The sequence below is a fragment of the Salmo salar genome, chromosome 03 (assembly GCF_965601325.2).
Source record: "Salmo salar chromosome 03, fSalSal1, whole genome shotgun sequence".
NCBI classification, from domain to species: domain Eukaryota; kingdom Metazoa; phylum Chordata; class Actinopteri; order Salmoniformes; family Salmonidae; genus Salmo; species Salmo salar.
Window position 1 is genome coordinate 66497091 of NC_138293.1, and position 13887 is coordinate 66510977.

The following is a 13887-nucleotide window of genomic DNA, read 5'->3' on the forward strand; positions in this document are numbered from 1 at the left end:
AGCAACTTCTGCACAATCCAAAGTCAAAATGAGACCCCACTCTTTCTATACGTATACAGGAGGCCCATGTTCACACTGGATTTCATACCATGCCAAAAATAGCACATCATAGTCCATAAGAAAGGAAATCTGTACAAATCCCTTTTTAGCAAAATACATCTAACACATTGTTTTGAAAAACAAAACAATGGGCAGCAGGTAGCCTGGTGGTTAGAGCAAAGATATTTATAACTAACCCAAGATAGTTCATCTGTGTCATTTTCAATGGGAGCAGATGAAGCATAGCGGGCAGAACAAGCAAGGTGGTTGGCAGAGCCAAGCATGAGCTAACAACATCCCATTGGCGCGTTCTAGCATGTGCTTGTGCAACAACTCAATTCACCCTTGCACTCCTTGTAAACAATGTAGTTAAAAAAAAAACTTTGTCAAAGGATCACGTCTACAAAACTTAGTGCACTCTGTTCGGTCTACAAAACTTAGTGCACTCTGTTCGGTCTACAAAACTTAGTGCACTCTGTTCGGTCTACAAAACTTAGTGCACTCTGTTCGGTCTACAAAACTTAGTGCACTCTGTTCGGTCTACAAAACTTAGTGCACTCTGTTCGGTCTACAAAACTTAGTGCACTCTGTTCGTTCTACAAAACTTAGTGCACTCTGTTCGTTCTACAAAACTTAGTGCACTCTGTTCGTTCTACAAAACTTAGTGCACTCTGTTCAGTCTACAAAACTTAGTGCACTCTGTTCGGTCTACAAAACTTAGTGCACTCTGTTCGGTCTACAAAACTTAGTGCACTCTGTTCGGTCTACAAAACTTAGTGCACTCTGTTCGGTCTACAAAACTTAGTGCACTCTGTTCGGTCTACAAAACTTAGTGCACTCTGTTCGGTCTACAAAACTTAGTGCACTCTGTTTGGTCTACAAAACTTATTGGTGGGGAGTGGACCAGAGGCTTCAGATATATACATCTGGTGAAACATCTGGCTCTATCTGTGGTTAGAGCATTGGGACAGTAACCGGATGGTATCTAGTTCGTATCCCCGAGCCAACAAGATGAAAAATCAATCGTTGTACCCTTGAGCAAGGCACTTAACCCTAATTGCTCCCTGGGTGTCTCAGGGGGAGTTAGGATATACAAAACACACATTTCCAATTCACACATACACATTCAAGTTTTTTTTTCAATCACTGTGGCACATTGTTTCAGGTATAAGTCGTTTATTTTCAAAACTCTAAGTACAAACCTCTAACCTGATAACACTTGTAATGCCCCCATCTTATGTTCAGAACCTTTCATTGTGCATTCATTGGAGTTGAACACATCTTTCACCCTTGAGTCACTCGTGCAAAATACCATGAGAACATTTAGTTTAGTCATCAATACATCAGGCTCACCATTAAGTAATTTTAACTACCATTTTTAACTAACTAAGATACTTTCTTTTTTAAGTGCTTTTTGAAGTGCTGAATAAAAATAATAGTAATTGCATTGTTAACAAATCATGTCAAAAGTACATTTTGAAAAGCAGATACTTAGATTGAATACACTTCCAAATTGAAGGAGTGATTTGGTGCAGTGAACAAGGGACTGTGAATTTGTTTGTTGTACTACTCAGTCAATTGAAAATGTACTTAGAGTTTCGATTTTTGTGCTTAGACTGTTGAAAATGTACCACATACTTGTGAAAATTGCACCAATGTGACTGACAAAACTGTAATAGGTACTTGAGTATGTGTGAAATAGAACAAATGATTATTATTAATATGAACCACTATACCTCATTCAGGATACAGGTCATACCACTAAACAAAGACGAATACTGTACATCAGCTCTAACCTCAATCAAAAATGTCAACAATGTAGCACAATATGAATTCTGTTTGATACTGATGTATCACACATCTACTGTAAAATAGTGAAATAGAATTCCTAAAGAACACATGGGTTTACTATACAACTTTCATACAGTACGGTATGACCTTGTCAACAGGCAACCACTGCAGGAGCCTGACAAAGCAACAGCATGTTGGAGCAATGGTGGAAGAGCTGCCGTTTTCCTACATCACGTTCTGGGTCTTTTGGTGATGATGTCACACACCCTGCCTGTACAATGTCTGCTGGAATGCAGGTGAGAAAAAGACACGATGCATGAATAGGATACATATGTTCCATATGGCTAAACAGGAAATGTAATGTTGCATAGACTTCATGTTGCGATATCTCAACCAAACATGAGCGGATCTTGAAGACTGGTAGTGGAATGTGTTTTGTTACTAACAGAGGCAGTCACGTGCAAGCAGGCGCAGTGCGATTCGGACAAGTCCCCTCAGTCTGTGTCCTACTGACTGATCCTTCACACATAATAATCTCCATGGCAACCATAGAGGTTGCCCTAGCAACTGCCTCCTCACAGTCAGTCCTGCAGCATGATGGGAGCGAGGGAGGGAGGTGGCTGCTGCTTGGGTGACAATCTCAGAGAGTAGGCAGGTGTCTCTGACCTTTCTCAAGGTCAATCCTCTCCTCTCCATTCCTTTCCTCTCCTCTCATCTCATCTGCTCTACTCTCCTCTCCCTTGTTCTCCTCTCCCCTCCCCTGTGTTCTCCTCTCTTCTTCCCTCCACTCTTCTCTGCTTCTCTCTCCATCTCCTTATTTCTCTTACTCCTCTTCTCTGCTCTACTCCCCTTTCCTCTCTATTTTCTGCTCTCTCTTACTCACCTATTTTACTACCTTCCCTCCCACTCTCTCAACCTTCCCTCTCATACCTTCCTACTTCTATTTTTAATTACTCTCTCATCCCTTATTCCAGTTCAACCAGGTATTAGTGACAGTTCGACACGGTTAGAACAGTCAGGTCCCTTTCCCTCTGTCAGAAGCCACTACAACAGACAGACAGACAGACAGACAGACAGACAGACAGACAGACAGACAGACAGACAGACAGACAGACAGACAGACAGACAGACAGACAGACAGACAGACAGACAGACAGACAGACAGACAGACAGACAGACAGACAGACAGACAGACAGACAGACAGACAGACAGACAGACATGATAATGCACCAGGTAGGTACTGTAGACTAGTTAGCCAGTCAAACCCAGTGACACAGTTATGCTGCAGTCTCAATCTCTCTCCATCTCTCTCTCCATCTCTTTACTATATTGAGTCATAATCTGCCAACCAACACAACCCCAGTGCCAGGACACACAGACAGACGCCGCACCACGCTACCGTGCTTCCTCATATGGCCCCCTGACTGATGGAACACAAGATGCCGGGGTGAAGGTGTGAGAGACGCAAAGGGGCATCATCAACCTGATAACTGACTAACATATGGATACCCAGGGAAATGTGACATGTATTGTAACAGGCAGGCTCTCCTGCACTTCCTGTTTTTCACATTACAATAGCAGTTTACAGTAAAGCTCTTTGATGATATCATGGTGAATCAGCTCTCACAACCAACCAACCATTCAATTTCACTTTGTTTATCAAAGTACTGTATATGCCTTTTTTTTTTTTGCTAATGGTAATGGTAAGGCTGTTGTTGGATTCTATCTTGTATCAAAACAAGAGTTTCAAACACGTTTATTTTTTATTGTGGCACGGTGTCAGTGAATTTCTAACCTATGATCTTACACTATGTATACAAAAGTATGTGGACATCCCTTCAAATTAGTGAATTCGGCTATTTCAGCCACATCTGTTACTGACAGGTATATAAAATCGAGCACACAGCCATGCAATCGCCATAGACAAACATTGACAGTAGAATGGCCTTGCTGAAGAGCTCAGTGACTTTCAACGTGACACCAGAGCTGCCCTGGTCAACTATAAGTGCTGTTATTGTGAAGTGGAAATGTCTAGGAGCAAGAACGGCTCAGCCGCAAAATGGTAGGCAACACAAGCTCACAGAACGGGACTGCCAAGTGCTGAAGCGCGTAAATATTATTGGACTCTGGAGCAGTGGAAACACGTTCTCTGGAGTGATTGATCACGCTTCACCATCTGGCAGTCCGACGGATGAATCTGGTTTTGGCGGATGCCAGGAGAACGTTACCTGCCCCAATGCATAGTGCCAACTGTAAAGTTTGGTGGAGGAGGAATAATGGTCTGGGGCTGTTTTTCATGGTTGGGGCTAGGCCCCTTAGTTCTGTGAAATCTTAACACTACAGCATACAATGACATTCTAGATGATTCTGTGCTTCCAACTTTGTGGCAACAGTTTGGGGAAGGCCCTTTCCTGTTTCAGCATGACAATGCCCCCGTGCACAAAGCGAGGTCTATACAGAAATGGTTTGTCGAGATCGGCATGGAAGAACTTGACTGGCCTGCACAGAGCCCTGACTTTAACCCAAACGAACACCTTTGGGATTAATTGGAACGCCGACTACGAGCCAGGCCTGCCCGACCTCACAAATGCTTTTGTGGCTGAATGGAAGCAGGTCCTCACAGCAATGCTCCAACATCTAGTGACAAGAGTGGAGGCTGTTATAGCAGCAAAGAGGGAACCAACTCCATATTAATGCCCATTATTTTGGAATGAGATGTTCGACGAGCAGGTGTCCACATACTTTTGGTCATGTAGTGTATGTTCTCTAGCCATTGAATAAGTCCACTGCGCCACCAGGATGGTCTATTTCAGTCTATTCAAATAGACCCCATTTCAAAGGAAACAAGCACTCATTAGGATCAGGTGTGGCCAATTACTGGGCACGGCCAACACACCTGAACACACTTAACAAGAGAGGATAGAGAAAGTTTTGTTAATGCTTTGAACGGAATGCATGTATTTTTAAATAACATTCGCAGAACATTCTTTGAACATTACTAATGTTTTCTTGCGTTTTTTATGGAAAGTGTTCTTAATGTTCTGCGAACATGATTTTAAATTGAACCATGAGGAAACCTGTAGAAAACGTTATGCTGAAGTACTGTAATTCCCACAGAAGAACGTTGTTTCTTAACATTCTCAAACCGTTCTGAGAATATGATTTTAAATAGAACCATGAGGAAACGTTATACTGAAGTACAGAAATTCCCATATTGTTTCTTAAAGTTCTCTGAACTATTTGAGAATATTCCCCATGTTAAACCAGTTGAAGAATGTTCCTACAACATTACCAACATTTTTATTAAATCTAACCATGTTTGAACTTTTAGGTCATTTTTGTGCTGAGAATGTTCCAAAGCCAAGCAACTGTTCTGCAACATTCCCACAAAGTTGTGGGTAGGTAGTATGCAAAACAACCATAAGACAATCACGCTCTCACCAAGCTCTAAGAAACATACGGTTCTGAGAACGTTATGTGCTAGCTGGGTAAGATGTTGTTGTATGTATCTCAGTAAAGCACAGACAAGACAATGGTTCAAGAGGGCACAGTCACTGCCATGGACAACAGAGCTCGGTCAAAATAACAGGGTCAGTAGATGGTTTGATAGAGACATATATTATGAACTACACGCTGCAACATTAACAATATGTCCGTAAGTCCTATCATGTCTCAGCCTCTCAAAGAAAAATACAAAACTATTCTAACATTGACTAAGATCACAGGAAAACAATGGACAATGGACACACACAGCATTGAGCTAAGATATCCTTCACTGACACTAAACCTGTGTGTGTGTGTGTGTGTGTGTGTGTGTGTGTGTGTGTGTGTGTGTGTGTGTGTGTGTGTGTGTGTGTGTGTGTGTGTGTGTCACATGCTCAGTCCGTTTCTGTGGTGACAGGTTTTCAGCTAAGATATCCTTCACTGACACTAACACTGAACCTGTGTGTGTGTGTGTGTGTGTGTGTGTATGTGTATGTGTATGTGTATGTGTATGTGTAGTGTGTGTGTGTGTGTGTGTGTGTGTGTGTGTGTGTGTGTGTGTGTGTGTGTGTGTGTGTGTGTGTGTGTGTGTGTGTGTGTGTGTGTGTGTGTCAAGGATGGAGATGGACATCTTGTGATAAAGCAGGCTATCTGCAGCAGAAATATTTAACTATTTCATACCTTGCCTCACAACCACTTCCAAATGATTCCCTTATGCACCTTTTATTGTATCTGCATTGATGTATGACTATTCCTGTTGACCTGTTCTGGATTCATCTGTATGTTTATTAAACTGCTGTAACAATAGGACAATAAAGATTTTCTTAATAGGAATTTCTGTACGATTTTAAGGGAATATTGTCTGTGGTTTGAATGGAGGAAATGAGTCTCTAAGGTGAACAGTTTTGAGTTTATATCTTCAGGTTGAAGTGTACTGCAGCTGAGGTTTAGTGCGCCCAGCACCACAGGCAGCATGACGACACATTACAGGGGGAGTTTAGGGTTAATAAACTCTGAGAACTCAATGCCTTTTCCCCTTCAGTGCCCACATGCATAAATAATGCATAGAATATGAAAACAGAGTTGCTGAGGGAAAATATAAACACACAGTCACTCAACATACACCCTGTTATGCCTGTCATCTACAAGGACATAGCCTGCTTTAAGACATCTTTAGGTCATCTCCTCTCTGTCCCAACTGGTCCCTGCAATCCACACAACTAAAACCCACTCAACTGGTCCCTAAAATCCACACAACTAAAACCCCCACAACTGGTCCCTAAAATCCACACAACTAAAACCCACACAACTGGTCCCTAAAATCCACACAACTAAAACCCCCACAACTGATCCCTAAAATCCACACAACTAAAACCCCCACAACTGGTCCCTAAAATCCACACAACTAAAACCCACACAACTGGTCCCTAAAATCCACACAACTGGTCCCTAAAATCCACGCAACTAAAACCCACACAACTGGTCCCTAAAATCCACACAACTAAAACCCCCACAACTGGTCCCTAAAATCTACACAACTAAAACCCCCACAACTGGTCCCTAAAATCCACACAACTAAAACCCCCACAACTGGTCCCTAAAATCCACACAACTAAAACCCCCACAACTGGTCCCTAAAATCCACACAACTAAAACCCCCACAACTGGTCCCTAAAATCCACACAACTAAAACCCCCACAACTGGTCCCTAAAATCCACACAACTAAAACCCACACAACTGGTCCCTAAAATCCACACAACTAAAACCCACACAACTGGTCCCTAAAATCCACACAACTAAAACCCCCACAACTGGTCCCTAAAATCCACACAACTAAAACCCCCACAACTGGTCCCTAAAATCCACACAACTAAAACCCACACAACTGGTCCCTAAAATCCACACAACTAAAACCCACACAACTGGTCCCTAAAATCCACACAACTGACATGGTTCTCTTTTCAACATGAAACTTCAACGGCTTAACAAAATCACACCTACTAAGTAGAATGGACAGATAACAGCCTATATAATGCACAGAACAGCAAGGGTGGAAAAATAGTTCATCAAAACAGCTATCCAAGATGCAGCCTGTCTGTCTGGCCCAGTTCCCTTCCCCTCCCAGCCCTTCTAACCCTACCTGGTCCCACCATCCAATGAGCCATGGTCTCGAGCAGGTCTCACAGAACAGGTCTACTAGAGGTGTCCTGCGCTCCGCTGCCGTCCCAGAACCTTCCAGAACCCCACCGGCAGCCGCACCTAGGTCCAGCTCCAGGTCTGGCCCTCCTCCCCTCCCCTGCAGCTGGCTGTAGCTGGTGGAAGAGTGGGGCAGCCGGTAGCCGCCTGGCACGGGCGAGGGGCAAGGGGACGGCGAGGCGGGGTCAATGGCCTCTACCACACCCATGCTTAGGGTGACGGGGGGCGAGGGGCGCTTGCCCAGACAGGAGGACCGGTAGTGGAGCGGGCTGGGGGTGGGGGCGCTGCAGGTGTCCCAGCAGCATGAGGAGGGATTCGTCGTCAGCGTGTGGGCAGCGTGTAGGCCGCAGCCGGCCAGGCCGGGACACTCCAGAGCGACAGCTTCCCCCCGCCGAGGATGGGGGGGGCGAGGGGTGAAGGGGGAGAGGGACAGGGTCCACTGGTGCTCACAGTCCGTCCCTACATTCAGTTCTCCTGGAAGCAGGCCACCCACCCAGTGCGTCCAGATATGGGCCCCAGTGTGAGGACGGTCCACAGATGAGGGTGCCCCGCAAACGGCAGGCCAGGAGCCCCCTGGATCCCCAAGCTCCAGAGACTACATCTCATCCCAGCTGGTGAGCAGAACTGACCCAAATCAAACAGCAGAGTGGGGAGAGGGGGAGGATAGGATGGGAGAAGATGGAGAGTGAGAGGGGGACCGTCTGAAGGGCAAAGAGAGGCAATGGAGGAGGAGAGGAAAGGGAGAAAAGCCAAGATGTTGTAATGAAAGATAGAAGGTCAGACAGACAGACAGACAGACAGACAGACAGACAGACAGACAGACAGACAGACAGACAGACAGACAGACAGACAGACAGACAGACAGACAGACAGACAGACAGACAGACAGACAGACAGACAGACAGACAGACAGACAGACAGACAGACAGACAGACGGAGATAAAAGAGGACAGAGGAGCTTAGAAGGCTGGAGGGATGGAAAGACGGTGACGACAGGGTGGGAAAGATGACCGTAGTATTGAGCGATGGGACAGAGGAAGAGGACAGAGAGTGACAGAGAGAGAGGGAGACGAACGGCAATGGAGAGAGAAAGAGAAGGAAGGAGAGACAGAGATAGAGAAATAGGGAGCCAGGCCTGTAATGTAGCTAGCAGATGGTTGGTCAGGCTACAGAATCACATCAGAGCTCTCGGTGTGGGGAAAAACAGGCTCTCTCCTCGTCTCCTTGCGTTGCGTCTACTCTGCAAAGTGCCCCTCCCCCACAACGCACCGGATCCAGTGGCCGGGCCCAGTCGTCCTCCTGCTGCATCTGCCTCGTATGTGCCTCAGCGATGATCCCAACACACACACAGTACACAGTCCTCCTCCCAGTAGCTTCCCCCGCAGTATCCCAGTCACTCCATGGTGTCTCTCTGGGCTGGTTAAATTATGTCTGAGGTTGAAACTAATCCAAGAGCTTCAGGCTCCCCTTATTTTTCCTTCCTCTTTCTTTCCTCCGCCGTAGCAAAGCCCTGCTGCCTCCTGTAGCGCCGTCTCGCTGGATGCTGTAGACAGCCCTTGCAAGCTAATCAGCCAGACAGCGTGCACTTGTGTGTGTGTGTGTGTGTGCGTGCAGCCTGAATGCGCATGTGCTGCAGACAGCATGTACGCCTGTCGTAAATTGTGTGTGTGTGTGTGAGAGAGAGAGTGTGTAAGAGCGAGAGTACGAGGGAGGGTGTTCATATGTGTGTGTTCATGTTGGTGTGGTTTTGTGTGTATGTGTCTTTATGTCGCCTGTCTGCTCTTAAAGACCACAGCATTCTCTCTGCTTCTCTGTCAGCCAGGAGCACACACACACACACACACACACACACACACACACACACACACACACACACACACACACACACACACACACACACACACACACACACACACACAGAAAAACACACACACACACACACACACACACACACACACACACACACACACACACACACACACACACACACACACACACACACACACACACACACACTCCCCCCTCTCTCACTCCATCTTTCTCTCTCTTGCCCTCTGTCTGTCTCTCAAACACAGGCATCTTTTGCGTTCTGAAACAGTTGCAACATGCTACATTCCCCTCAGGGTGACAAGAAAAACAAGAATACCACACTGTCTCTTTTAGACACAACACTGTTGAAGGAACCTTGCCTCTTTTTCATTGGTCGCTGCCCAGACCACAAGCCTTGTGGTCAGAGTGGTGAGCCAATGAGTAAAAGGGAAGGGCAGACCCTGTTGTTCGATAGCAACCAAGGTTACAGCAGAGACATCAGCATCAGGACCCTCTCTCTCTCTCTCTCTCTCTCTCTCTCTCTCTCTCTCTCTCTCTCTCTCTCTCTCTCTCTCTCGTTTTAAGCGGAACATCTCGCTGCAGCTCACGCATTCATGTGCACAAACACACATCCGCTACAAACACACTCTAAACAGCAGTATACAGTATACACATATCACCCATACCTTTGTAAATATAGAGCATCTGACAAATCTTTTAGACATTCTGTGTACATGCACACATACATTCCCTTCGGCCTCAAAAGGACAATACACAAATCCCAAACATCAATGGGACTAACAGCTCCTGCGAGTCACAAGGCTGTGATAGACCACTGAGCTAAAAGCTAGACATTATCCTGGGGAGCTAACCCAAGTCATCACATGTCAGACCAGGTTACTCATCACGAGAGTGTGGCTGACCGAACCACCTCTGTTACATTAGCTTGGCCAGTCCACAGTCCACATTCATACAGTTCAGTTCCGCCAAATGCAAACAAGCCTCTCAGACATCAATGAAACATACAGTATGGGAAACTGATAATAGTATTGATATTTAGTTATGTTGGACAGTTGGACTAGGAAACACAAATACTTTGAGGTTGTGGTAGAGGGTATAGGAGAGGGGCATGGACAGGTGTAGTGTAGGGTTGTGGTGTGTGTAGGGTAGTGGCAGTGGTAGTCTAGGGTAGTGGTAGTGGTGGTGTAGGGTAGTGGTAGTGGCAGTGATGGTGTAGGGTAGTGGTAGTGGTGGTGTAGGGTAGTGGTAGTGGCAGTGATGGTGTAGGGTAGTGGTGGTGATGGTGGTGGTGTAAAAAAGTGGTAGTGGTAGTGGTAGTGGTAGTTACGGGTAGTAGTATTGGTAGTGTAGGGTAGTGGTAGGGGTAGTTACGGGTAGTATTGGTAGTGTAGGGTAGTGGTGGTGGTGGTGTAGGGTAGTGGTCGTGGTGGAGTAGTGGTGGTGGAGGTGTAGGGTAGTGGTACTGGTAATTGTGGTGTAGGATAGTGGTAATGGTGGTGTAGGGTAGTGGTGGTGGTAGTTGTGGTGTAGGGTAGTGGTAGTGGTGGTAGTAGTTGTGGTGTAGGGTAGTGGTAGTGGTGGTTGTAGTTGTGGTGTAGGGTAGTGGTAGCCGTAGTGGTGGTGTAGGGTTGCAGTAGCGGTAGTGGTGTGGGTAGACATATTGGTGGTGTAAGGTAGTGGTGGTGTAGGGTAGTGACAGTGGCGTTGTGGGTTGACATAGTGGTGGTGTAGGGTAGAGGTAGTGGTAGTGGTAGAGGTGGAGTAAAGTAGTGGTAGTGGTGGTGTAGGGTAGTGGTAGGGGTAGTTACGGGTAGTATTGGTAGTGTAGGGTAGTGGTAGTGGTAGTTAAGGGGAGTGGTATTGGTAGTGTAGGGTAGTGGTAGTGGTGGTAGTAGTTGTGATGTAGGGTAGTGGTAGTGGTGGTTGTAGTTGTGGTGTCGGGTAGTGGTAGCGGTAGTGGTAGAGGTAGTGTAGGGTAGTGGTAGTGGTGGTGTGGGTAGTGGTAGTGGTGGTGTAGGGTAGTGGTAGTGGTGGTGTAGGGTAGTGACAGTGGCGGTGTGGGTTGACAGTGGTGGTGTAGGGTAGAGGTAGGGGTAGTGGTAGTGGTGGTGGTAGTGGCGGTGGTTGTGGTGTAGGGTAATGGTAGTGGTGGTGGTGGTTGTGGTGTAGGGTAGTGGTAGTGGTGGTGGTAGTTGTGGTGGTGTAGGGTAGTGGTAGTGGCGGTGTGGGAAGACATATTGGTAGGTAGTAGGTAGGGTAGTAGGTAGGGTAGTGTAGGTAGGGTAGTGGTGTAGGGTAGTACTGGTGGTAGTGGTAGGGTAGTGGTTGTGGTAGTGGTAGTAGAGTGGTAGTGTAGGGTAGTGGTTGTGGTAGTGGTAGGGGTAGTTATGGGTAGTAGTATTGGTAGTGTAGGGTAGTGGTAGTGGTGCTTAAGGGGAGTGGTATTGGTAGTGTAGGGTGTGGTAGTGGTGGTTGAAGTTGTGGTGTAGGGTAGTGGTAGTGGTGGTGTAGGGTAGTGGTAGCGATAGTGGTGGTGGTGGTGGTTGTGGTGGTGTAGGGTAGTGGTAGTGGTGGTGTAGGGTAGTGGTAGCGATAGTGGTGGTGGTGGTGGTTGTGGTGGTGTAGGGTAGTGGTGGTGTAGGGTAGTGACAGTGGTGGTGTGGGGTGACATAGTGGTGGTGTAGGGGTAGGGTAGTGGTAGTGGTAGTGGTGGTGGTGGTGGTGGTTGTGGTGTAGGGTAATGGTAGTGGTGGTTGTGGTGTAGGGTAGTGGTAGTGGTGGTGGTAGTTGTGGTGGTGTAGGGTAGTGGTAGTGGCGGTGTGGGAAGACATATTGGTGTGTAGGGTAGTGGTAGTGGTGGTGTAGTGTAGTGACAGTGGCGGTGTGGGTTGACATAGTGGTGGTGTAGGGTAGTGGTGGTGTAGGGTAGTGGTAGAGGTGGTGTAGGGTGGTGATAGTGGCGTTGTGGATAGATATAGTGGTGGTATAGGGTATTGGTAGTGGTGGTGTAGGTAGGGTAGTGGTGGTGGTGTAGGGTAGTAATGGTGGTAGTGGTAGGGTAGTGGTAGGGCAGTGGTAGTGGTAGTGATGGGTAGTGGGGGTGGTTGTGGTAGGAGAGTGGTAGTGTAGGGTAGTGGTAGTGGTAGTGTAGGGTAGTGGTGGTGGTAGTGTATGGTAGTGGTAGTGGTGGTGTAGGGTAGTGGTAGTGGTAGTGTGGGTAGACATAGTGATGGTGTAGGGTAGTGTTAGTGGTGGTGGTAGTGTATGGTAGTTGTAGTGGGGGTGGTAGTGGTAGGGTAATGGTAGTGGTAGTGGTGGTGGTCGTGTAGTGTAGGGTAGTGGTGGTGGTGGTGTAGGGTAGTGGTGGTGTAGGGTAGTGGTAGTGGTGGTGGTAGTTGTGGTGGTGTAGGGTAGTGGTAATGGCGGTGTGGGAAGACATATTGGTGGTGTAGGGTAGTGGTAGTGGTGGTGTAGGGAAGTGACAGTGGCGGTGTGGGTTGACATAGTGGTGGTGTAGGGTAGTGGTAGTGTTTGTTAAGGGGAGTGGTATTGGTATTCTAGGGTAGTGGTGGTGGTGGTGATGTAGGGTAGTGGTGGTGGTGGTGATGTAGGGTAGTGGTGGTGGTGGTGATGTAGGGTAGTGGTGGTGGTGGTGTAGGGTAGTGGCCGTGATGGAGTAGTGGTGGTGGAGGTGTAGGGTAGTGGTAGTGGTAGTTGTGGTGTAGAGTAGTGGTAGTGGTGGTGTAGGGTAGTGGTGGTGGTAGTTGTGATGTAGGGTAGTGGTAGTGGTGGTAGTAGTTGTAGTGTAGGGTAGTGGTAGTGGTGGTGGTAGTTGTGGTGTAGGGTGGTGGTAGTGGTGATAGTAGTTGTGGTGTAGGGTAGTGGTGGTTGTAGTTGTGGTGTAAGGTAGTGGTAGTGGTGGTGGTAGTTGTGGTGGTATAGGGTAGTGGTAGTGGTGGTGTGGGCAGACATATTGGTGGTGTAGGGTATTGGTATTGGTAGTGTAGGGTAGTGGTAATTGTGGTGTAAAAAAGTGGTAGTGGTGGTGGTGGTGTAGTGTAGTGGTAGTGGTAGTGGTAGGGGTAGTTACGGGTAGTGGTTTTGGTAGTGTAGGGAAGTGGTAGTGGTAGTTACGGGTAGTTGTATTGGTAGTGTAGGGAAGTGGTAGTGGTAGTTACGGGTAGTGGTATTGGTAGTGTAGTTACGGGTAGTGGTAGTGGTGGTGTAGTGTAGTGGTGGTGTAGGGTAGTGGTGGTGTAGGGTAGGGTAGTTGTAGTGGTAGTGGTAGTGGTGGTGCAGAGTAGTGATAGTGGCGGTGTGGGTTGTCATAGTGGTGGTGTAGGGTAGTGGTAGTGGTAGTGTAGAGTAGTGGTAGTGGTAGTGGTGGTGGTAGTGTAGGGTAGTTGTAGTGGTAGTGGTAGAGGTGGTGTAGGGTTTCGATAGCGGCGGTGTGGGTTGACATAGTGGTGGTGTAGGGTAGTGGTAGTGAAGGGTAGTGGTAGTGGTGGTGGTAGTGTAGGGTAGTGGTAGTGGTGGTGGTAGTGGT

At 47.1% G+C, this 13887-nt stretch overlaps 1 protein-coding gene across 2 annotated transcripts in view; it reads right to left on the reverse strand.

The window, feature by feature from the left end:
* The window catches only part of LOC106601141 (3',5'-cyclic-AMP phosphodiesterase 4C), a 29881-nt gene that overhangs the window by 11266 nt on the left and 4728 nt on the right, over positions 1–13887 (reverse strand). The window contains exon 1 of one of the 2 annotated variants that reach the window (XM_045715117.2): positions 7456–9167. The exons of the other annotated variant lie outside the window; for it this stretch is intronic. Within the exon in view, the coding sequence (XP_045571073.1) occupies positions 7456–7719 (264 nt within the window). The 5' untranslated portion in view covers positions 7720–9167. Of the gene's footprint in view, positions 1–7455; positions 9168–13887 lie in introns of those variants that run through there. 2 annotated transcript variants of the gene reach the window in all.